At 40.8% G+C, this 27,321-nt stretch overlaps 1 protein-coding gene across 18 annotated transcripts in view; it reads right to left on the bottom strand.

Moving 5' to 3' along the window:
- The window catches only part of Mbs (Myosin binding subunit), a 414,505-nt gene that overhangs the window by 184,638 nt on the left and 202,546 nt on the right, over positions 1-27,321 (bottom strand). For 9 of the 18 annotated variants that reach the window (XM_071665288.1, XM_071665284.1, XM_071665281.1 and 6 more), the window contains 2 exons: positions 14,377-14,646; positions 13,003-13,204 (listed from right to left, as the gene is read on the bottom strand). In XM_071665288.1, coding sequence (XP_071521389.1) covers positions 13,003-13,204; positions 14,377-14,646 — 472 coding nt within the window. The remainder of the gene's footprint in view (positions 1-13,002; positions 13,205-14,376; positions 14,647-27,321) is intronic. The other 9 variants (XM_071665302.1, XM_071665305.1, XM_071665336.1 and 6 more) reach the window with 2 other exon arrangements.

Genomic DNA, 27,321 nt, shown 5'->3' with positions numbered 1-27,321 from the left:
TAGCTTGCCTTCATCCATTACCAGCACCACCCCACCCAATGGGAAACAACATCGCCACCCCCTGCATCAGCAAGGAAGCGCCAGGAAACAAAGAAAAAAGGCCACATCCACTCACTCATTCTCCATCTGTCAAGTGTAATGCACCGAAACCACACCTCCCAAGAGACCTTTCCATGGTTTTACCCCAGATGTTTCACATGCCCTAGTTCAATACATTGATAGCACGTCGACCCAAGTATACCACATTGTTCCAATTCACTCTATTCATTGCATGCCTTTCAGCCTCCTACATATTCAGACCTTGATTGCCCAGAATCGTTTTCACTCCATCCTTCCACTTCCAATTTGGTCTCCCACTTCTTGTTCCCACCACCTCTGACACATATATCCTCTTTGTTAACCTTTCCTCACTCATTCTCTCCATCTGTCCAAACCATTTCAACACACCCTCTTCTACTCTCTCAACCACAATCTTTTTGTTACCAAACATCTCTTTTACCCTTTCACTACTTACTTGATCAAACCAACTCACACCATATATTGTCCTCAAACATTTCATTTTCAACACATCCACCCTCCTCCACACAAACTTATCAATAGCCCATGCCTTGCAACCATATAATATTGTTAGAACTATGAATCCTTTAAACATATCAATTTTTGCTCTCCAAGATAACATTCTTTCTTTCCACACATTCTTCATCACTCCCAGAACCTTTGCCCCCTCCCCCACCCTATGAATCACTTCCACTTCCATGGTTCCATTCTCTGCAAAGTCCACTTCCACATATCTAAAACACTTCACTTCCTCCAATTTTTCTCCATTTAAACTTATTCATATCCCAACTAACTTGTACCTCAACCTGATGAACCTTATAACCTTGCTCTTATAGACATGTACTCTTAACTTTCTCCTTTCACACACTTTTCCAAACTCTGCAACCAACATCTAGTTTCTCACTCAAATCTTCCACCAGTGCTGTATCAACAGTGAACAACACCTGACTCACTTCCCAGGCCCTCTCATCCCCAACAGACTGCATACTCACCCCACTCTCCAAAACTCTTGCATTCACATCCCTACCCAGCCCATCCCTAAAAAATCAAACAACCATGGAGACCTCGCACACCCCTGCCACAGACCAACCTTCACTGAGAACCAATCCCTCTCCTCTCTTCCTACTCGTACATATGCTTTACACCCATGATAAAAACCTCTCACTGCTTCTAGCAGATTACCTCCAACACCATATATTCTTAATACCTTCCACAAAGCATCTCTTATCAACCCTATCATATACCCTCTCTACATCCATAAATGCTACATACAAATCCATATGTTTTTCTAAGTATCTATTACACACATTCTTCAAAGCAAACACCTGATTCACACATCCCCCATCACTTCTGAAACCATACTGCTCTTCCCCAATCTAATGCTCTGTACAAGCCTTCACTCTCTCAATCAATACCCTCCCATACAATTTTCCAGGAATACTCAACAAACTTATGCCTCTGTAGTTTGAACACTCATCTCTATCTCCTTTCTCTCTGTACAATGGCTATATACATGCATTCTGTCAATCCTCAGGCACCTCACCATGATCCATACAAACATTAAATATCCTTACCAACCAGTCACAGTCACCCACTTCCTTAATAAATTCATCTGCAATACCATCCAAAACCTGCTGCCTTGCTGGATTTCATCTTCCATAAGGCTTTTACCACCTCTTCCCTCTTAACCAATCCACTCTCCTTGACTCTCTCACTTCATACACCATCCCAACCAAAACACCTTACATCTGCCACTCTGTCATCAAACACATTCAACAAACCTTCAAAATACTCTTATTCACTACCTGTTGTCACCCTCTTGCCCACTTCACTGATGTTACCATTTGTACTCTTGTCTTACATGCATTATGTACCTCCTTCCACAACATCTTTTTATCCATCCTACAACATCTTTTTATCCATCCTAAAGTTTAATGATATTCTCTCATTCCAACTCTCATTTGGCCTCTTTTTCAACTCTTAGACCTTCCTCCTGATCTCCTGCTGCTGTCGTTGACATTTGCACTCCTTCCTTGCAAGTATCATCCATATGCCTCAATTTTCTCTTTCACTAACAACTTTATCTTTTTTATCACAACACTCACTACTCTTTCTAATCTGCCCATCTCCCACCTTTCTCATATATAAATATCTATATATTAGATATATCATACTTGATTGCTGTTTCCCGCATCAGCAAGGAAGCACCAGGAAACAGACAAAGAATGGCCCATCTACTCATATACACATGTATATACGTATGTGTGAACGAATGGGGCCTTTGTTGTCTTTTCCTAGCGCTACCTCGCACACATGAGGGGGGAGGTGGCTGTTATTTCATGTGGCGATGTGGCGATGGGAATGAATAAAGACATGCAGTATGAATTATGTACATGTGTATATATGTATATGTCTGTGTGTGTATATATATATGTATACGTCGAGATGTATAGGTATGTATATTTGCGTGTGTGGATGTGTATGTATATACATGTGTAAGTGGGTGGGTAGGGCCATTCTTTTGTCTGTTTCCTTGCGCTACCTCACTAACACGGGAGACAGCGACAAAGCAAAATAATATATATATATATATATATATATATATGGAATTTATTAAAAAAGGGGGTGACTGTATTGTTGACTGGTTGGTAAGGTTATTTAATGTATGTATGACTCATGGTGAGGTGCCTGAGGATTGGCGGAATGCGTGCATAGTGCCATTGTACAAAGGCAAAGGGGATAAGAGTGAGTGCTCAAATTACAGAGGTATAAGTTTGTTGAGTATTCCTGGTAAATTATATGGGAGGGTATTGATTGAGAGGGTGAAGGCATGTACAGAGCATCAGATTGGGGAAGAGCAGTGCGGTTTCAGAAGTGGTAGAGGATGTGTGGATCAGGTGTTTGCTTTGAAGAATGTATGTGAGAAATACTTAGAAAAGCAAATGGATTTGTATGTAGCATTTATGGATCTGGAGAAGGCATATGATAGAGTTGATAGAGATGCTCTGTGGAAGGTATTAAGAATATATGGTGTGGGAGGCAAGTTGTTAGAAGCAGTGAAAAGTTTTTATCGAGGATGTAAGGCATGTGTACGTGTAGGAAGAGAGGAAAGTGATTGGTTCTCAGTGAATGTAGGTTTGCGGCAGGGGTGTGTGATGTCTCCATGGTTGTTTAATTTGTTTATGGATGGGGTTGTTAGGGAGGTAAATGCAAGAGTCCTGGAAAGAGGGGCAAGTATGAAGTCTGTTGGGGATGAGAGAGCTTGGGAAGTGAGTCAGTTGTTGTTCGCTGATGATACAGCACTGGTGGCTGATTCATGTGAGAAACTGCAGAAGCTGGTGACTGAGTTTGGTAAAGTGTGTGGAAGAAGAAAGTTAAGAGTAAATGGGAATAAGAGCAAGGTTATTAGGTACAGTAGGGGTGAGGGTCAAGTCAATTGGGAGGTGAGTTTGAATGGAGAAAAACTGGAGGAAGTGAAGTGTTTTAGATATCTGGGAGTGGATCTGTCAGCGGATGGAACCATGGAAGCGGAAGTGGATCATAGGGTGGGGGAGGGGGCGAAAATTTTGGGAGCCTTGAAAAATGTGTGGAAGTCGAGAACATTATCTCGGAAAGCAAAAATGGGTATGTTTGAAGGAATAGTGGTTCCAACAATGTTGTATGGTTGCGAGGCGTGGGCTATGGATAGAGATGTGCGCAGGAGGATGGATGTGCTGGAAATGAGATGTTTGAGGACAATGTGTGGTGTGAGGTGGTTTGATCGAGTAAGTAACGTAAGGGTAAGAGAGATGTGTGGAAATAAAAAGAGCGTGGTTGAGAGAGCAGAAGAGGGTGTTTTGAAATGGTTTGGGCACATGGAGAGAATGAGTGAGGAAAGATTGACCAAGAGGATATATGTGTCGGAGGTGGAGGGAACGAGGAGAAGAGGGAGACCAAATTGGAGGTGGAAAGATGGAGTGAAAAAGATTTTGTGTGATCGGGGCCTGAACATGCAGGAGGGTGAAAGGAGGGCAAGGAATAGAGTGAATTGGAGCCATGTGGTATACAGGGGTTGACGTGCTGTCAGTGGATTGAATCAAGGCATGTGAAGCGTCTGGGGTAAACCATGGAAAGCTGTGTAGGTATGTATATTTGCGTGTGTGGACGTGTGTATGTACATGTGTATGGGGGGGGGGTTGGGCCATTTCTTTCGTCTGTTTCCTTGCGCTACCTCGCAAACGCGGGAGACAGCGACAAAATAAAAAAAAAAAAAAAAAAATATATATATATATATATATATATATATATATATATATATATATATATATATTATCCCTGGGAATAGGGGATGAAGAATACTTCCCACGTATTCCCTGCGTGTCGTAGAAGGCGACTAAAAGGGGAGGGAGCAGGAGGCTGGAAATCCTCCCCTCTCGTTTTTTTTTTCTTTTTTTTAATTTTCCAAAAGAAGGAACAGAGGGGGGCCAGGTGAGGATATTCCACAAAGGCCCAGTCCTCTGTTCTTAACGCTACCTCGCTAATGTGGGAAATGGCGGATAGTTTAAAAGAAAGATATATATATATATATATATATATATATATATATATATATATATATATATATATATATATATATATATATATATATATATATATATATATATTTTTTTTTTTTTTCATACTATTCGCCATTTCCCGCATTAGCGAGGTAGCGTTAAGAACAGAGGACTGGGCCTTTGAGGGAATATCCTCATATGGCCCCCTTCTCTGTTCCTTCTTTTGGAAAATTTAAAAAAAAAATGAGAGGGGAGGATTTCCAGCCCCCCGCTCCCTTCCCTTTTAGTCGCCTTCTACGACATGCAGGGAATACGTGGGAAGTATTCTTTCTCCCCTATATATATTTATCTATTTATTCACTTTGCCCCGTCGCCGTCCCCCGCACCAGCGAGGCAGCGCAAGGAAACAGACGAAAGAACGGCCCAACCCACCCACACACACATGTATATACATACACGTCCACACACACCACATATACACACCTATACATCTCAACGTATACACACATATACACACACAGACACATACATATATACCCATGCACACAATTCACACTGTGAATATATTTTATTTTTGGGAGGTAAGTTTGAATGGAGAAAAACTGGAGGAAGTGAAGTGTTTTAGATATCTGGGAGTGGATTTGGCAGCAGATGGAACCATGGAAGCGGAAGTGAATCATAGGGTGGGGGAGGGGGCGAAAATTATGGGAGCCTTGAAGAATGTGTGGAAGTCGAGAACATTATCTCGGAAAGCAAAAATTGGTATGTTTGAAGGAATAGTGGTTCTAACAATGTTGTATGGTTGCGAGGCGTGGGCTATGGATAGAGTTGTGCGCAGGAGGGTGGATGTGCTGGAAATGAGATGTTTGAGGACAATATGTGGTGTGAGGTGGTTTGATTGAGTAAGTAATAATTGGGTAAGAGAGATGTGTGGTAATAAAACGAGTGTGGTTGAGAGAGCAGAAGAGGGTGTTTTGAAATGGTTTGGTCACATGGAGAGAATGAGTGAGGAAAGATTGACCAAGAGAATATATGTCTCAGAGGTGGGGGAACGAGGAGAAGTCGGAGACCAAATTAGAGGTAGAAGGATGGAGTGAAAAATATTTTGAGTGATTTGGGCCTAAACATGCAGGAGGGTGAAAGGCATGCAAGGAATAGAGTGAATTGGAACGATGCGGTATACTGGGGTCGACGTGCTGTCAATGGATTGAACCAGGGCATGTGAAGCATCTGGGGTAAGCCATGGTAAGTTCTGTGGGACCTGGATGTGGAAAGGGAGCTGTGGTTTCGGTGCATTATTACATGACAGCTAGAGACTGAGTGTGAGCGAATGTGGCCTTTGTTGTCTTTTCCTAGCACTACCTTGTGCACATGAGGGGGAGGGGGTTGTTATTTCATGTGCGGTGGGGTGGCGATGGGAATGAATAAAGGCAGACAGTATGAATTATGTACATGTGTATATATGTATATGTCTGTGTGTGCATATATATGTATACGTCTGTGTGTGCATATATATGTATACATTGAGATGCATAGGTATGTATATGTGCATGTGTGGACGTGTATGTATGTACATGTGTATATGGGTGGGTTGGGCCATTCTTTCGTCTGTTTCCTTGCGCTACCTTGCTAACACATGAGACAGCGACAAAGCAAAATAAATAAATAAAATATATATATACATAAATGCTCATACACACACCTATACATACATACATACATATATACCATAAAAACATCCAACAGCCAGGAACGAGCCCAGGACCCCTGCGTGACAGGCGGAAGTGCTACTTTTAGGCTATGACTGCCCCTAAATAGGGAAATGACTATCTGAATACTATGCAATTGAATACCTTTCGTCTCACGTTGGTGAGCAGTGGGGTCCCCACCGGTCATTTCCCATCAGGCTCACATAACCAGCCGATAGCATTTTCCAGAACCTAACTGTACAACACAGAAGCATACACATACGAATATAGTGCATACGAACGTGCATTTCCATATAATATACAACACTCCAACAGCCACGATCGAACCAGGGACCCCTGCATGGCAGGCGAGAGTGCTACTGCTAGGCTATGATCGCCCCTAAATAGGAAAATAACTATTCGATTAAATAGTATATGCATACGTATATACATGTATATATGAGCGGTTGGGCCATTCTTCATCTGTTTCCTAGCGCTATCTTGCTGACATGGGAAACAGCAATTAAGTATCACATAAAAAATATATATTACTCAATTCTTTATATATCATACATAATCCCTGTTTCCCGCGTCAGCAAGGTAGAGCCAGGAAACAGACGAAGAATGGCCCATCCACTCATATACATATAAATTTACATAAATGCCCACATATGCACATACACATATCAACATATACATACACATACACAGACATTACATACACACACACATACATATTCATACTTGCTTGCCTTCATCCATTCCTGTCGCCACCCTGCTCCACAAAAAAACAGCATCGCTATCCCCTGCTTCAGCGAGATAGCGCCAGGAATACAGTCAAAGAAGGCCCCATTTGTTCACACTCAGTCCCTAGCTGTCATGTGTAATGCACCGAAACCACAGCTCCCTATCCACATCCAGGCCCCACAGACCTTTCCATGGTATACCCCAGATGCCTCACATGTCCTGGTTCAGTCCACTGACAACACATTGCCCCTGATATACCACATCCTTCCAATTAACTCCATTTCTTGCAAACCTCTGATCCACCTGTATGTTCAGGCCCCTATCACTTAAAATCTTTTTCACTACATCCTTCAACCTCCAATTTGGTCTCCTGCTTCTCCTTGTTCCCTCCACTTCTACCACATATATCCTCTTTGTTAATCTTTCCTCACTCATTCTCTCCATATGTCCAAACCATTTCAACACACCCTTCTGCTCTCTCAACCACACTCTTTTTATTTCCACACATCTCTCCTACCCTTTCATTTCTTACTCGATCAAACCACTTCTCACTCAATCAAACCACCTCACACCACATGTTATCCTCAAACATTTCATTTCCAACGCATCCACCCTCCTTCGCAAACCCTATCTATAGCCCATGCTATAATATTGTTGGAACTACTATTCCTTCAAACATACTCATTGTTACTCTCCAAGATAACATATTTTCTTTCCATACATTCTTCATCACTCCCAAAACCTTTGCCCCCTCCCCCACCCTGTGACTCACTTCTGTTTCCATGGTTCCATTCTCTTCAAAGTCCACTCCCAGATATCTAAAACACTTCACGTCCTCCAATTTTTCTCCATTTAAACTTACATCCCAATTAACTAGTCCCTTATCCCTAGTGAACCTAATAACCTTGCTATTAAGAATTCACATTTACCCTCCTTTCACACGCTTTTCCAAAAGCAGTCACCAACTTAAGCAGTTTCTCCCTCGAATCTGCCACAGATCAGTATCATCAGCAAACAACAACTGACACTTCCCAGGCCCTCTCATCCCCAACATACTACATACTCACCTCTCTCTCCAAAACTTGCATTTAGCCCCCTAACCACCCCTTCCATAAACAAATTAAACAAACATGGGGACATCACACACCCCTGCCACAGACCAACCTTCATAACCAATCACTCTCCTCTCTTCCTACTCGTACACATGCCTTACATCCTTGGTAAAACCTTTTCACTGCTAGAAGATTCAATGATATTTTTCATGGTACAAGAGTCAGAAATAATAACTGAGATGGCATTACTCCAGTCAATACAATGATCATAATTCTTAACATGATTAAACAAGGCATTTGATTCTTGTACTGTTCTTGACTATATTTATGTTGCTCAAGTCTAACAGAAAGATCCTTTCCAATCTGCCCAACATCAAACTTATCACAATTTCTACATGGTACTCTATAGATGCACCCTGAAGAACTTTCTAGCAAGTTTCTGATTAAGATATTCTTTATAGTATTGTTGTTGCTCAAGGCAACATTTACATTAAAGGATTTAAATACCATGGAAAGTTAAGTTATTATTAAAAGGGAGAACTAAAAGGTTCTGTGTCAAGGGAAGGTTTTGTTATAATTCTATAAGATGATTTCTCTGCCAACTTACGGAATTTATTAATGAAAGATCTAGGATACTTTAACTTGGATCCAATATATCTTCTCAAACTCATCATCATTAAACTTTGGACTGCAAATAAGTAATGTCCTAAGCAACAAAGACTGGAATGATGATAATTTAACTCTGTCATGCTGAACTGAGTAGTAATGGATATTCTATTATATCTTGTCGCTGTCTCCCGCGTTAGCGAGGTAGCGCAAGGAAACAGACGAAAGAATGGCCCAACCCACCCACATACACATGTATATACATACACGCCCACATACGCATATATACATACCTATACATTTCAAAGCATACATACATATACATACACAAATACATATACACACATGTACATATTCATACTTGCTGCCCTCAGCCATTCCCATCGCCACCCCACCACACATGAAATGGCAACCCCCTCCCCCCGCACGTGCACGAGGTAGTGCTAGGAAAAGACAACAAAGGCCCCATTCGTTCACACTCAGTCTCTAGCTGCCATGTGTAATGCACCGAAACCACAGCTCCCTTTCCACATCCAGGCCCAACAAAACTTTCCATGGTTTACCCCACACACTTCACATGGCCTGGTTCAATCCATTGACAGTACGTCGACCCCACTATACCACATCGTTCAAATTCACTCTTTTCCTTGCACGCCTTTCACCCTCCTGTATGTTCAGGCCCGATTGCTCAAAATCTTTTTCACTCCATTCTTCCACCTCCAATTTGGTCTCCCACTTCTCCTCGTTCCCTCCACCTCTGGCACATATATTCTCTTTGTCAATCTTTCCTCACTCATTCTCTCCATGTGACCAAACCATTTTAATACACCCTCTTCTGCTCTCGACCACTCTCTTTTTATTACCACACATCTCTCTTACCCTTTCATTACTTACTCGATCAAACCACCTCACACCACATACTGTCCTCAAACATCTCATTTCCAACACATCCACCCTCCTCCGCACAACCCTATCAATAGCCCATGCCTTCCAACCATATAACATTGTTGGAACCACTATTCCTTCAAACATACCCATTTTTGCTTTCCGAGATAATGTTCTCACCTTCCCCACTTTCTTCAATGCTCCTAGAACCTTCGCCCCCTCCCCCACCCTGTGCCTCACTTCTGCTTCCAAGGTTCCATCCACTCCCAGATATCTAAAACACTTCACTTCCTCCAGTTTTTCTCCATTCTAACTTACCTCCCAGTTGACTTGTCCCTCAACCCTACTGTACCTAATAACCTTGCTCGTATTCCATTTATGAAGAAAATTTGGGATTCTGTTTCTTTTATGCAATTTCAGAACCTGTGTGCAGGCATACTTGAAGGATGTTACACATCATGTTTCTCAGTTACTGTGGTCGGTTCATATGTCCTGCTTTGTTAAGCATTGTAGCATGCTTTCACTTCCCTTATAATTTGGTTGAGAGAAGCCAGTCATTTTTCTCCCTTTGGCAGCTTTACAGTCACCATCTGACTCTTTGAATGAGTCTAAAAAATTGGTTTAGCCACTTTTTTGTTGACTGCACAGGACTGCACAGCAATCATTCTGATGCAATGTCACTACCTCTGCCACAAAGTGAATTTGATAGTACTGATGTAAGCAGAACCTCTCCCCTAATGATTGATCTGCACATTTCTAGGTGATATAACCTACATTTCTCCCAGAAAATGGAATTTGCATTTCTTTAGACACTTTGTGGGAGTATTGGAATTTAAATTTTCCCTAGTGGCACAGCAGAAGGTCTACAGCAACTGGAGGCAGGGAGGCATGGGAGGTGAGTCAGCTCCAATTTGCAAAAGACACAGCTCTGGTGGCAAACTCAAAATGGAAACTCCAAAAGCTTATGATCAGAGTTTTGGAGAATGTTGAGATTGAATGTGAACAGAAGTAAGGTACTATGGTTGAGGTGGAAAGAAGGATAGGATGGTTTGAGAGAACATCCCTAGAAGACCTGTAGGAAGTGGAGTGCTTTTGACAAATGTAAATGAATATGACAGTGGATGGAACCAAGTGAACAATAGTGAGTCAAAAGGTGGGAGAAGGGGCTGAGGGCCTGTGAGCACTAAGAACGGTTTAGGGCAAAAATTTTTGTCCTTAAAGCATAACATTCCTAACAGTGGTGCACAAACATGAGTCTTAGACCCTGAATACAAAACAATGGAAAACGAGTGGACAAACTGGATATGAAATACCTAAGGGCAATATATGGTGGGAGGTAGGTTGATCATGTATGAAATGGCAATGTAAGAGAGGTGTGGTAACAAGTAGCATATAATTGAGGGAGTGGTCTAAGGTAATCTTAAATGATCTGGACATGTCGAAAGGATGAGTAAAGAGAAAATGACTAAAGAAGACTCTACACATCTTAAAGTAGATGGAGGAAGAGGGATAAGGAGACTAAGAAGGATATGGCAGGAAGGAGAGAAAAAGACCTTGGGGTACCAAGATCTAAACATTCAGGAGGGTGCATGAAATAGACTGAACTGGATTAACATGGTAAACTGGGGTTATGTGCTGTTAATGGGCTTAACCAGGACATATGAGGTGGTTATGGTGGGGTTTGGATGTGGATGATGGGCACAGTTTTTGTGCATTTTACATGACAGCTAGAGTGGATGATTGCAAATGAGATCATTGGTTATCTGTTCCTGATGCTATATTGATGAGGTGGGAGAAGCAACTCTGTAGAAAACATGAAAGAAAAATAATCACAGAATACAAGATAAAGGTGAATATCCTGGGAAGCCCAGGAAGCACCCGCCACAATTGCTTCACCCTCACAAGGGTGTACTAACAAGGTCACTGCAAGAGGAGAGGATAAACACAGCTACTAATCTTTTGACAAGTAACCTGTGCACAGTGTTCTTTTTATCTACTTTATCTCAATCATAGAAAAATCTGAAAATGTTCTATGATAGTACAGAATATTCAAGAGATGGGGCCCCACAAATGTGAAATTCTCTCCATGTAGTGCAAATAGGTAATTACAACTTTGGCACAGCAAACTTGTATATGACCTCATTCATTCATACTAACAATGCAAAAATGACTTATAATACACACTTTTAGTTTTTCTATATACTACACTGCCTTTCACACCATGAAGTAGTAACAGGAAAAGACAAACAGTGGCCACATTTGAACCCATCCAGTCACGAGCTATCATGTAAAATGAAACAAAATCAAGAGTCAACCATCCACACCAAAGTCTTACAGACTACTCCATGGTATACCATGACCACTTCATATGTCCTTAACTCAATGGTAACATGTTTTGACCCCATCAAACAAGCAACCACCTCCTATGTACCACATTGTTCCAATTCCCACTGGCTAAAGGAAACCTCTTCTCCTCATGAATGCTAAGACCCTGATACCTAAAACCTACTTCACCCAAATCTTCCATCTGCTCCTCAGCCTCCCCTTCTCTCTTGCTCTCTCTGCTTCCAACACATCGATCCTCTCTGTCATCTACTCCTCTGCATACCCTTCCCTCTCGCTCTCACTGCTTCCAGCACATAGATCCTCTCTGTCAGCAACTCTCAATTCATTCTTCCCATATGCCTAAACTATTTCAGCACGTCATGGTGGGTCCTCTTAATTAGCCTATGATCACTTTGGACTGCAATGACAACCACAACTATCTATCTCTGACAATGTGATTTCTTAAGAAACCAACCTTTCTTACACCACATACTCTTCAGGTATCTCACTTACAGCACATACAACACTTTCCTTTCTGCAGCATCTAAGGCCCATAATAACTTTCCTTTTTGTTGCATTTACAGCCCATGACTAACAACAATCCAACAAAGTCTGAAGTACTGTTCCTTTTAGCACACCAATCTCTGACCTTAGTAACACTGATTTTTCCCTTCACAAACTCACCATGCTCAGGATCTTAACTCCCATTCTGCCCTTCAACTCGCTTCAATCCCCCCTAGTTACTCCTGCTGCCATGTTCACCCCAAGTTACCAAGAGCATTCCACTTCCTATAAGTCATCCTCATTTACACTTAAAGCTCCAACTGTCCAGTTTCACCATTCAATTGCATCAACTTTGTCCACATCAAATTGTAATTTCCTCCATTTACACATTCTCCTAAAATCAATTGTCAGCCCTTGGACTTTTCTCGAGTGTGCTACCATAGCTATGTAACCTACAAACAGCAACTTAGTTAGATTCTGTGCTCCAATCCCCAAGCACACTACAAATCTACTCCTTCCTCAAAAAACCCTGTAGTCACCTTCCTCGTCATCTTGCCCAACAGAAAAATAATTAAAAGTAATCAAAGTATAACAGCTACTTACAGATTGCTGCTGCTGCTGCTGCAGTTGTTGCTGTAGCTGTTGTTTGTTCTTCATAAGCTGCTCAGCAGATTTAATATCTTCAAGGGTGACTCCCTGCGTTGATCTCCGGGTTGACCGTACCATCTTGGCATGAGCTTTCCTCTGTGTTTCGCTCTCCTCGTCACGACTCGGCGGCACAAACGACCTAGATGAGTGCACCAGGCTACACATCAGGTTACACAGCGTTCCCATCACCCAATGTGACACCAAGGTCAATCATAACACAGACTCAACTAGTGTTTCTGATTACAGGATGTGTTAAGTTAAACAATACCTTAACAAAATTATATATTCTTCAAAACATGCATCAGCAAAATACGAGCTTTTTTTTAAAACAACCCCTTAACATAACTGGACCACAGAATCTATTTGTTAGACTATTTACTTTAGTTAAACATTCAATATCTATCAAAAGTCTGTGCTGTGACTGACCTATTTTGTTAGCACACACAAGGCATCAACCACCAACGACGAGCAAGTGAGGAACATCAACAACTTAGTTTCAAGGAGTACATCACTGGCCATCTATGGGGAAAATATATCTTTTTTACATATTTTCAAAATTTTTACAAACCTCCTCTGAAGAAAAGAGCAGGCAGCTAATCTCAAGATATCAATGCTTATATACCATAATTCTTTCTAAATATGTCCAGCTTCTACAGAGCTCTCTTTGGATAAATAATGCAAATAAAACTTACAATCCCTTCAACCTATCTAAGTAAACCCATCAGGGCAGGAAAGTCAGGTCGAGTCAGATAAGATTAAAAACATTCATCTAGAAAGAGGCTTTTGAGAAGAATTAATAAAAGCTATTAGCATTACTGACACGGTTATCTGTATAATTTATTTTGCCATTCTCAGGGAAAAGGAAAGAAAAAGAAAAGCATTTCATACTGAAGTCACAATACACTCAACAGAAGACAAAATGGACGCTTAATAAAGAAATTCATCAGAATCAAGATGAGTTTATTGTTTTATAAAATAAAACTGCTAAAACTATATTATCATACAGGCAAACATCTCATTCATAAACTTTTATAAGTATCAGTTAGGATAATTTATACTTCTAATTATCATAAAATATACTTTGAAAATACCAGCATTACAAAACACTGTCTAGAGAAAAGGAATGGAATAAAACATGCTTTTGGGTGAAAAAGGGCACTATCCTAAACTCTTACCTAAATACTTTAATTTGAAGTAAATATCTCTTAAAGCAACTTGGTTAACAGAGGCACATCAAACAAACAACATGCCAGTTAGTTGAACAATCAGATTATAATCAGTGAAATAAACGAGATAGCAGTCATTCTCATGGTTGGCAGGCGTACGCACTTGAAGAAATTCTTTATGACACTGCCCGGACTCATTTTGGACGGCGTGGGGGGCTGTGCTGAGGAAGGAGTCTGAGGAGGAGGTGGTGGAGTAGGAGAAGGTGAAGGTGCTGGAGATGGTACAGATACACCTGGAGAGGAGACTGAGGAAGTGGGAGAAGGAAGCTGTTGATGACTGGGGAGCTTTGATGTGTTGGAAAGGGTTGGTGCTGTCTTAGGTGGTGGAGGAAGAGCAGTCAGCCCCCCGTTGGTCGTGAGTGTGGTCACATTGCTGCAAGAGATTGATGTTCCTTGAGAACACCTGGGAACCATTCTCAACACAGATTCCACTCTAAAATATATGATTTAATGCTCAAAATTAACGTAAAACTATTATATTTTTCTGTCATACATATGGCCGACTTAGTATGGTGAACAGTGGATGCAAGTGATATTCTTTTATAAAAACAACCAATCAATACAGATATTCCATAAAAGTACAAAACTAAGTGTATGGAACACATCTAAAAACAAAGATGCTAACTGTTAACCTCTGGACAAGCTTTTCAAGTACCCTAATCTACTGTGTTCCTCTTCATGCCTATGGATATCTAAGTGGCAACATTACTGTGCAAACCCTTCTGCTTCTCATAAAAACAAAGCAAACAGTGAAAAAATGACCTATTCCTTAAGAGCCTCAAAGTTGCATCCTACGATTAAGAGCAACAGTGACCGCAAACCAATCATGCCATCAATGCACCTAATAAGATATGTATCCAATATGACTTGCAAAAATGGTGTTTTATATTCACAGCTTCAGACTATCACTATTCTCTGAGGGCCAACTCACAATACTGAATGATATCTTTACAGGAATCTTAACTTTGTGAGAAATCTTCCATCTGAGAAACACAAACTATCAATACTTATCAGTCATTTAACCTCACTATCATTTAACAACCAAACCAATACAGCAACCAACAAGATATGCTTCACAAGTTACCTTAGAGTGAATGTTGTTACTTTTAAGTACATCTAAAAAAAAAATTCTATAAATTTTTGTGCAAGGCATTACGACACACTGAATGAAGGATTTGGACAAATGCTCAAGGGTCTTGCTTCAAAATGGTAGCCCTGATTTCTTTATATCTATTTCTTAATGTACATAAAATAAAGTATTCAATGAAGAGTAGAGCGTTGAAAGAGTGATAATAATCTTATTTACTGTTTATTTTGTGAGTAATCATTCTGTGGAGCACATACTATAATTAATAAATGTACATTGCATTCATACTTGTCAACCCTACCATGACAACAAGAATCATACTGTTCATTTTGAAATCCATTAGACCCTTCCATGAAAATAATATATTTGTTGTGAGTATACAGCAATTCTACCATGAGAATCGGTTACAAATATTAAGACATTTTTCAAGATATATAAGTTCTCTAAATCAATGTACAATAGTTGTATAGTATTAGATAACTAATCTCAGTGAAGCTTACTGATATCCTCTCACCCCAGTTCTCATTCACCTTCTTTTACAACCCCTGCATCTCCCTCTCATCCTTCTATCACTTTCTCACGTACATATCTCAATCAACTGGACTCTTTATCCTGTAAGATTTTCCCAATTAGTGTTATACTGTTTATCTATTCCCACAAAATGAGATGGACTAAGACTCTTTTTATTTCCACACATCTCTCTTACCCTTACATTACTTACTCGATCAAACCACCTCACACCACATATTGTCCTCAAACATCTCATTTCCAGCACATCCATCCTCCTGCGCACAACTCTATCCATAGCCCACGCCTCACAGTCATACAACATTGTTGGGACCACTATTCCTTCAAACATACCCATTTTTGCTTTCCGAGATAACGTTCTCGACTTCCAAACATTCTTTAAGGCTCCCAGAATTTTCGCCCCCTCCCCCACCCTATGATTCACTTCCGCTTCCATGGTTCCATCCGCTGCCAGATCCACTCCCAAATATCTAAAACACTTTACTTCCTCCACTTTTTCTCCATTCAAACTTACATCCCAATTGACTTGACCCTCAACCCTACTGTACCTAATTACCTTGCTCTTATTCACATTTACTCTTAACTTCCTTTTTTCACACACTTTACCAAACTCAGTCACCAGCTTCTGCAGTTTCTCACATGAATCAGCCAACAGCGCTGTATCATCAGCGAACAGCAACTGACTCACTTCCCAAACTCTCTCATCCACAACAGACTGCATACTTGGCCCTCTTTCCAAAACTCTTGCATTCACCTCCCTAACAACCCCATCCATAAACAAATTAAACAACCATGGAGACATCACACACCCCTGCCGCAAACCTACATTCACTAAGAACCAATCACTTTCCTCTCTTCCTACACTACACATGCCTTACATCCTCGATAAAAACTTTTCACTGCTTCTAACAACCTGCCTCCCACACCATATATTCTTAATACCTTCCACAGAGCATCTCTATCAACTCTATCATATGCCTTCTTCAGATCCATAAATGCTACATACAAATCCATTTGCTTTTCTAAGTATTTCTCACATACATTCTTCAAAGCAAACACCTGATCCACACATCCTCTACCACTTCTGAAACCACAATGCTCTTCCCCAATCTGATGCTCCGTACATGCCTTCACCCTTTCAATCAATATCCTCCCATATAAACTACCAGGAATACTCAACAAACTTATACCTCTGTAATTTGAGCACTCACTTTTATCCTCTTTGCCTTTGTACAATGGCCCTATGCAAGCATTCCACCAATCCTCAGGCACCTCACCATGAATCATACATACATTAAATAACCTTACCAACCAGTCAACAATACAGTCACCCCCTTTTTTAATAAATTCCACTGCAATACCATCCAAACCCGCTGCCTCGCCGGCTTTCATCTTCCACAAAGCTTTTACTACCTCTTCCCTGTTTACCAAATCATTTTCCCTAACCCTCTCACTCTGCACACCACCTCGACCAAAACACCCTATATCTGCCACTCTATCATGAAACACATTCAACAAACCTTCAAAATACTCACTCCATCTCTTTCTCACATCACCACTACTTGTTATCACCTCCCCATTAACCCCCTTCACTGAAGTTCCCATTTGCTCCCTTGTCTTACGCACTTTATTTACCTCTTCCAAAACATCTTTTTATTCTCCCTAAAATTTAATGATACTCTCTCACCCCAGCTCTCATTTGCCCTCTTTTTCACCTCTTGCACCTTTCTCTTGACCTCCTGCCTCTTTCTTTTATACATCTCCCACTCATTTGCATTTTTTCCCTGCAAAAATCGTCCAAATGCCTCTCTCTTCTCTTTCACTAATACTCTTACTTCTTCATCCCACCACTCACTACCCTTTCTAATCAACCCACCTCCCACACTTCTCATGCCACAAGCATATTTTGCGCAAGCCATCACTGCTTCCCTAAATACATCCCATTCCTCCCCCACTCCCCTTACCTCCTTTGTTCTCACCTTTTTCCATTCTGTACTTAGTCCCTCCTGGTACTTCCTCATCACACAAGTCTCCTTCCCAAGCTCACTTACTCTCACCACTCTCTTCACCCCACTTACTCTCACCACTCTCTTCACCCCAACATTCTCACTTCTTTTCTGAAAACCCCTACAAATCTTCACTTTCGCCTCCACAAGATAATGATCAGACATCCCTCCAGTTGTACCTCTCAGCACATTAACATCCAAGTCTCTCTTTCGCACGCCTATCAATTAACACATAATCCAATAACGCTCTCTGGCCATCTCTCCTACTTACATACGTATACTTATGTATATCTCGCTTTTTAAACCAGATATTCCCAATCACCAGTCCTTTTTCAGCACATAAATCTACAAGCTCTTCACCATTTCCATTTACAACACTGAACACCCCATGTATACCAATTACTTCCCTCAATTTCCACATTACTCACCTTTGCATTCAAATCACCCATCACTATAACCCAGTCTTGTGCATCAAAACCACTAACACACTCATTCAGCTGCTCCCAAAACACTTGCCTATATATATATTGTTACGAACACGTGTGTGTCTGTATCTATTTCTTATCAGGGCGAGGAGTGATGCTTGAGGCTGGCTCGGAGTTTCTGTCCACCCAGCATTTTACGAGAGTGTAACTACGCCAAGACTCTGAGACCCTCCAACCAATAAGAATTGCTCCTATATTTCTATAGCCAATCGAAATGTAAGGTTTATAGCAGCAAGGGTGAACGCTTGTCTTCTTGTACCCACTACACCCACTGAGAGCTGATCCCTTTCTCTGAAGCCCAGCGAGGTGGGTGGTGTCCCCTGCTGTAAACCTGTAAGCCTGTAAACCCATAAGCCTGTAAGCCTGTAAGCCTGTAAGCCCATTACCCAAGTGCTGTGCTATAAAGCCATTACTGCTATAAGCCCATTACCCGAGTGTTGTGCTATAAGTGTTTACTGTGTTATATCAGATTTAGCTAAGTGTTTACTGTGTTACATCAGGTTTAGATAAGTGTAACAATGAAGTTCATTGTGTCACGTCAAGCGTAACTGTCACAAGAAAGAGATCTCCTGGCTTGAAATCTTATCTGGAATATTGACTTATGTTCAGTGTTAACGTAATGTTTCATGCTTGATTTATGTGCCTATCTTTGTACACTTGAATTCTTTCATTATAAGTAGATTCAATGTAATGCTGGTCTTTAATTCAATCCCATAACTTTATTATTGTGTCATCCCGTAGTGAAACAACAAATCTATGACGCCCTTGCAAGACAAGGGTCAGTAGTATTTGTAACAGATATGTTACTGGCGACCTGGCCTGAATAAGTACTGAGTTCGTAGCAATATATTATTATCATTATTATTTTGCTTTGTCGCTGTCTCTCGCGTTTGCGACGTAGCGCAAGGAAACAGACGAAATAAATGGCCCAACCCACCCCCACACACATGTATATACATACACGTCTACACACGCAAATATGCATACCTATACATCTCAATGTACACATATATATACACACAACACATACACTGTCTGCCTTTATTCATTCCCATCGCCACCTCGCCACACATGGAATATCATCCCCCTCCCCCCTCATGTGTACGAGGTAGCGCTAGGAAAAGACAACGAAGGCCCCATTCATTCACACTCAGTCTCTATCTGTCATGTAATAATGCCCGAAACCACAGCTCCCTTTCCACATCCAGGCCCCACACAACTTTTCATGGTTTACCCCAGACGCTTCACAAGCCGATTCAATCCATTGACAGCACGTCTACCCCGGTATACCACATCGATCCAATTCACTCTATTCCTTGCCCGCCTTTCACCCTCCTGCATGTTCAGGCCCCGATCACTCAAAATCTTTTAACTCCATCTTTCCACCTCCAATCTGGTCTCCCACTTCTCCTCGTTCCCTCCACCTCCGACACATATATCCTCTTGGTCAATCTTTCCTCACTCATTCTCTCCATGTGCCCAAACCATTTCAAAACACCCTCTTCTGCTCTCTCAACCACGCTCTTCTTATTTCCACACATCACTTACCCTTACTTTACTTACTCGATCAAACCACCTCACACCACATATTGTCCTCAAACATCTCATTTCCAGCACATCCACCCTCCTGCGCACAACTATATCCATAGCCCATGCCTCACAACCATACAACATTGTTGGAACCACTATTCCTTCAAACATACCCATTTTTGCTTTCCGAGATAATGTTCTCGACTTCCACACATTCTTCAAGGCTCCCAGGATTTTCGCCCCCTCCCCCACCACCATGATTCACTTCCGCTTCCATGGTTCCATCCACTGCCAGATCCACTCCCAGATATCTAAAACACTTTACTTCCTCCAGTTTTTCTCCATTCAAACTTACCTCCCAATTGACTTGACCCTCAACCCTACTGTACCTAATAACCTTGCTCTTATTCACATTTACTCTTAACTTTCTTCTTTCACACATTTTACCAAACTCAGTCACCAGCTTCTGCAGTTTCTCACATGAATCAGCCACCAGCACTGTATCATCACATTTTTTTTTTATTTTGCTTTGTCGCTGTCTCCCGCGCTACACACACACACATATATATATATATATATATATATATATATATATATATATATATAGTCGTAAAAGGCGACTAAAGGGGACGGGAGCGGGGGCTAGAAACCCTCCCCTCCTTGTATTTCAACTTTCTCAAAGGGGAAACAGGAGGAGGAGTCATGCAGCTTGAGCTCATCCTCCTCAAAAGCTCAGACTGGGGTGTCTAAATGTGTGTAGATGTAACCAAGATGAGAAAAAAGGAGAGACAGGTAATATGTTTGAGGAAAGGAACCTGGATGTTTTGGCTCTGAGTGAAACGAAGCTCAAGGGTAAAGGGGAAGAGTGGTTTGGGAATGTCTTGGGAGGAAACTCAGGAGTTGGTGAGAGGACAAGAGCAAAGGAAGGAGTAGCACTACTCCTGAAGCAGGAGCTGCAGGAGTATGTGATAGAGTGTAAAAAAGTAAACTCTAAATGATGTGGATAAAACTGAAAGTGGATGGAGAGAGATGGATGATTATTGGTGCCTGTGCACCTGGGCATGAGAGGAGAGATCATGAGAGGCAAGTGTTTGGGAGCAGCTGAGTGAGTGTATTAGCAGCTGTGATGCATGAGACCGGGTTATAGTGAGGAGTGATTTGAATGCAAAGATGAGTAATGTGGCAGTTGTGGGTATAATTGATGTAAATGAAAATGGTGAAGAGCTTGTAGATTTGTGTGATGAAAAAGGACTGAGGATTGGGAATACCTGGTTTAAAAAGAGAGATATACATAAGTATATGTAAGTAGGAGAGATGGACAGAGAGCATTGTTAGACTACATGTTAATTGATAGGCATGAGAAAGCGAGACTTTTGGACGTTAATGTGCTGAGAGGGGCAACTGGAGGGATGTCTGATCATTATCTTGTGGAAGTGAAGGTGTAGAGTTTTTCAGAAAAGAAGAGAGAATGTTGGGGTGAAGAGAGTGGTGAGAGTAAGTGAGCTTGGAAAAGAGACTTGTGAGAGGAAGTACCAGGAGATATCGAGTGCAGAATGGAAAAAGGTGAGAGCAAAGGACGTAAGGGGAGTGGGGGAGGAGTGGGATGTATTTAGGAAAGCAGTGATGGCTAGTACATAAGATGCCTTTGGCATGAGAAAGCAGGTAGGTGGACAGATTAAAAGGGTAGTGAGTGGTGGCATGAAGAAGTAAGATTGTTAGTGAAAGAGAAGAGAGACACGATTGGACAATTTTTGCAAGGGAAGAATGCAAATGACTGAAAGATGTATAAAAGAAAGAAGCAGGTGGTCAAGAGAAAGGTGCAAGAGGTGAAAAAAAGGACAAATGAGAGTTGGGGTGAGAGAGTATCGTTAAATTTTAGTGAGAATAAAAAGATGTTTTGGAAGTAGGTAAATAAAGTGCGTAAGACAAGAATGCAAATGGGAACATCGGTGAAGGGGGATAATGGGGAAGAAATAACAAGTATTGGTGAAATGTAGGATGACAAAAAACAGATAATATGAGTGATGGATATACAACTTTTTACATAACACAGCATAATACATAGCTGTAAACTTAGCTATCTTCAGTACCTCCATAGTAAAATAAGAAAAAAAAGTCAGTTCCTCAAAGAAACTGTAATTGAACCACTCCTCTCTCTCATTCTTATATATGACTCTGATAAGAACACAAGTCAGTTTCATACAATCTTTTGCAGATGACACTAGAATAAGTAGGAAATTCAAACAGCTTAATACACTAAAAGGTTACAAAGAGACATAAATGAAGTCTTCCACTGAGCCACAGAGAACAATATACTTTTTCGATGGGATGAAGTTCAACTCCTCCAGACTGGGGAAGATGAAAGAATAAAAGATACACAATAATGGACAGACACAGACATTATCATACATTAAATTAATAATCCCCTATCCCTGGGGATAGGGGAGAAAGAATACTTCCCACGTATTCCCTGCGTGTCGTAGAAGGCGACTAAAAGGGGAGGGAGCGGGGGGGCTAGAAATCCTCCCCTCTCGTTTTTTTTAATTTTCCAAAAGAAGGAACAGAGAACGAGGCCAGGTGAGGATATTCCCTCAGAGGCCCAGTCCTCTGTTCTTAACGCTACCTTGCTAACGCGGGAAATGGCGAATAGTATGAAAGAAAGAAAAGAAAATTAATAATCTAAATGACTGTTATAATACAATAAAGCCTAACATCCTAACCTTCAGGGAACATAGCAAAAAAAAACAGTTTCCTCCTCCTGAGGGATACTGGGATGGATCCTCTAGATCAAGACAAGAAGAAAAACTAACGATGATACATTTCAAGGCACTAATTTTCTCACAAACAGAATATTGCTATGTTGTAACATCAGCCTATAATGAATGTGAAATTTCTGAATCATTAAGTGTTCAGAGACCTTTCACAGCCCATATCACTATGGAAAAGAAAAAAATCACTGGAAGTGGGTGAAATCATTACAACTGTACTCCTTGCAGCCAAAACTTGAGAGGTATGGGTAAAATCATTACAATTGTACTCCTTGCAGCCAAAACTTGAGAGGTATATCATCATCTCACCTATGTGTATAGCATTGTATCCAACTAACATTTGAAAAACTTCCTACTGGCATGAAAGGCTAGGAAGACTTTAAAATGCTACCACAAAAAGGTACAATATCCACTAAAGGAGGGGACATCCAGGACCCATAACTATTCAACATCTTTCCTGCAATCATCAGAAGCACCATGGGATGCACAGTGAAGTTCAAGAGTACCCTGGACAAGTACTTATAAACTGTACCAGACCAGACAGGCCACGTAAGCTTATGCTGGTCATGGCTTCCACCACCATGGTTAATCAACTATTGAACCCAGCAGCCTGGGCCCAGCCCAGGATCTGGGGTAAAAGATCCCAAAGACTACTCCAGGTAAAATCCAACACAAATGCAAAACTGTAAAACCCAGTTTCTGTGTTTGGGAGTGAGGAAAAATTGAGTGATGAGTGTGGAAAAAAAAAGTAATGTTATCAAGTTTAGCAAGGAAGAAAATCAGGTTGGTTGGAGCGAGAGTTTGAACAAAGGGAATCTGAAGGAACTGGAGGTTTTAGATAACTGGGAGAAAACATGGGTGCTGAAGCCAGCCATAAGAAGGGTAAGGGGACTAAGAAGAATGTGGAAAGAGAGGTGGAGGTCACTAACTGAGAGGGATGATGGACATAACTGATGGTATAGTAGTCCCAATGGTGTCATATGGATGCAAGAAGTGTGCCATATTTATATATAAAAAAAAAAAGTACTGTGGAGGGTGGATGTGTTGGAACTGGCATTCTTAAGGGCAGAATGTGGTATCAGAAGATTGAGTGAATAAGAAATGATAAGGTAAGAGAAAATGTAAGGCAGCAAAAAAGCATGACTGAGAAAACTAAAGCATGTGCTGAAACAGTTTGGACATATGGAGAAAATAAGTGAGGAGCTGACTAAGAGGGAATACATATATAACGTGGTGGGGAAAAGAAGAAAGGGGAAACATAATTGGAAATAGAAGGTTGGAGTGACACATCTGAGTGATTACAGCCTGAACATGCTGCGAGTGTGAGGCATACACTGGAGAGAACAAACTGGAGCAAACATGCGGGAGGGCATGAGGCATACATGGGAGAGAACAAGCTGGAGCAATGTGCATTTACAGGAGCGATGAGATATCAATAGGCTCAAACTGGGTACAGCAAGCCTTCTAAGGGAAACCACAGAAAGGTCTGTAGGGCTTGGCTGTGGATAGGGGGCTATGATTTCAGTACACTACGCATGACAGATAGAAAGTGGATGTGAGCAATATAGGCCATCCTTGCTACTCTATCAATATCCACTACTTTCATAACTTTTAACATCTTCATCACATATATATTATGAATATTATGTACTTCTCTGCCCAAGTCTTCATCTGATTTAGGTGACAGAAGAGCATCATCATAAAAAATCAAATGTGGTACTTTTCCTGAAGTTCTAACATTTGTATCCCGCTAATCATCCCTAAAAAACATTAAGCAACATGGGTAAAACAGCAACTACTCATACAACCACTACAAAAGAGGCACTACTTCCATTATAAAAGCCACATAATATCATTCAGCTGTCCATTATACATAACACCCAACTACTTGTACAACCACTACAAAAGAGGCACTACTTCCATTATAAAAGCCACATAATATCATTTTAACACCTTGTTAAAACCTCCTTTCCTGCTTCAATTAATATTCCACCTTGTTCTTCAATTCTGAGAAGCCCCATAATCCTTTTAACATAATCCATTACATTTCATTTTTTCATTCAGTGGAAAATAATCAAAATGAGTATCTATTTCTATATTATACTTGATTGCCGTTTCCCGCATCAGTGAGGTAGCGCCAGGAAAGACGAAGAATGGCCCATCCACTCATATACACTATATACACAAATGCCCATACACGCACATATACATACAGATACACATATACATACACAGACATATACATACATAAACATGTACATGTTCATACTTGCTTGCCTTTATCCAATCCTGGTACTACCCTGCCCAACAGGAAACAGCATCGCTACCCCTACTTAAGCGAGGTGGTGCCAGGAAATCAGACAAAAAAGGCCACATTTCTTCAAACTCAGTCTTTAGCTGTCATGTGTAATGCACCAAAACCACAGCTCCCTCTCAACATCCACGCCCCACAGACCTTTCCATGGTTTACCCTAGATGTTTCACATGCCCTAGTTCAGTCCATGGACAGCATGTCGACCCCAGTATACCACATCATTCCAATTCACTCTATTCCTTGCACACCTCTCACACTCCTGAATGTTCAGGCCATGATCACTCAAAATCTTTTTCACTCCATCCTTCCATCTCCAATCTGGCTGGTCTCCTGCTTCTCCTAGTTCCCTCCACCTCTGACATATATATCCATTTTGTCAATCTCTCCTCACTCATTCTCTCCATATGTACAAACCATTTCAACACAACCTCTTCTCCTCTCTCAGCCACACTCTTTTTATTACCACACATCTCTCTTACCCTTTAATTACTTACTCAATCAAAGCACCTCACAGTACATATTGTCCTTAAACATTCCATTTCCAAACACATCCGCCCTCCCCCATACAACCCTATCTACAGCCCAAGCCTCCCAACCATGTAGTATTGTTGGAACTACTATTCCTTCAAATATACCCATTTTTGCTCTCCAAGATAACGTTCTCTCCTTCCACACATTCTTCATCGCTCTAAGAACCTTCGCCCCCTACCCCACTCACTTCCTAAGCCCTCTCATCCCCAACAGACTGCATACTCACCCCTCTCTCCAAAACTCTTACATTTACCTCCTAACCACCCCATACATAAACAAATTAACCATGGGGACATAAAACGCCCCTCCTGCAGACCGACCTTCACTGGGAACCAATCACTTTCCTCTTTTCCTACTCGTACACATGCCTTCTATCCTTGGTAAAAACTTTTCACTGCTTCTAGCAACTTACATCCCATACCATATACCCTATCATATGTCTTCTCCAGATACATAAATGCTGCATACAAATCCATCTGTTTTTTCTAAGTATTTCTCACTCACATTCTTCAAAGCAAACACCTGATCTACACATCTTCTACCACTTCTGAAACCACACCACTCTTCCTCAATCTGATGCTCTGTACATGCCTTCACCCTCTCAATCAATACCCTCCCATATACTCTCCCAGGAATACTCAACAAATAGTGGCTCTTATGAAATGGATATAACATGCATCACAAAGCAACTGTACTTGCTCTACGATCACACATGAAACATATTCTAATTAGTGGTTTGATAGAATAATCTGTGTATAATCTATCACCTTCAAAATCAGCCTCAACAGATAATTCATGCAAATTTAGTGCCTGTATTGCAGTTAGTCAAAAACGAAAAGCAACACACATAAGGTGACACTCCATTAATAATGCCAACATGGTAAGAGAGAATAGCTCTAATGGAAAGGGAGGCAGTGTGTGGCTAAGTAATCAAAACACTCATGTTAAGATCATACACAGAAATGTCTCCCAAGAACTGATTTTGTTGTGAAAATTATGGCATCAAGTTCATGGTTCAAGGCTTTTTTCTTTTTTACAAGTTCACCAAATGACAATTTGTCAGTTTAATTACAGCTGTTATTCTTAAGTGTGGAACAAATCACTTAGTTGATGCCTTTGTCTCCACATACTAGTATGTGGGTACATGCATGCATGCTTCAGGCACACATGCACTTCTGAGAATACTAGAAAACTCTACAGACAAGTATCATTCTAAGTAATCACTAACATGAAAATTGGCACAACACATTTACATGGGCAAAACATGTGCAAAGCGTACACATATGCATATGTTTTCATGAAGCACAGCCTCCTTAGACATACATGTCAAAGACACAGACCAATTACAATAATCTCCCAAAAGGGAGGAATTACGGTAATAAAGGATTAGACTTGTATGCCAAAACACTGCAACCAAATAACCAAGACTTAAAAATGTACCAGCAACTATTCTTTCCAACAAAAAAAAATCTGCTGCAGATGCCATTCTTCAGTACTAGTATCCTTATTTTGTTACAACTAATGATTTCAATACATTCACTGTCATCAGCAATGATGGGAGGTCAATATGCCTATGCAACACAACACAACCAACATGATCAGCAACTGAAACTGAGTTTTAGGACTAACAAGACTTAACTCTTCCTTTAAAAGCCTCCTGTATCTTTAACAATAACCCCTGTAAATTTTCCTTAAATAATACTAGATAGGTTTCAAAAGAAAAAAAAGATTTGTACTGGTAGAACAGAAAGTGTTTCTTTTTTCTTGATAAAATTCTTCCTACATACATATCCTATATA

The sequence above is a fragment of the Panulirus ornatus genome, chromosome 1, assembly GCF_036320965.1.
Source record: "Panulirus ornatus isolate Po-2019 chromosome 1, ASM3632096v1, whole genome shotgun sequence".
NCBI lineage: Eukaryota > Metazoa > Arthropoda > Malacostraca > Decapoda > Palinuridae > Panulirus > Panulirus ornatus.
This window is presented reverse-complemented; position numbering and strand designations above follow the sequence as displayed.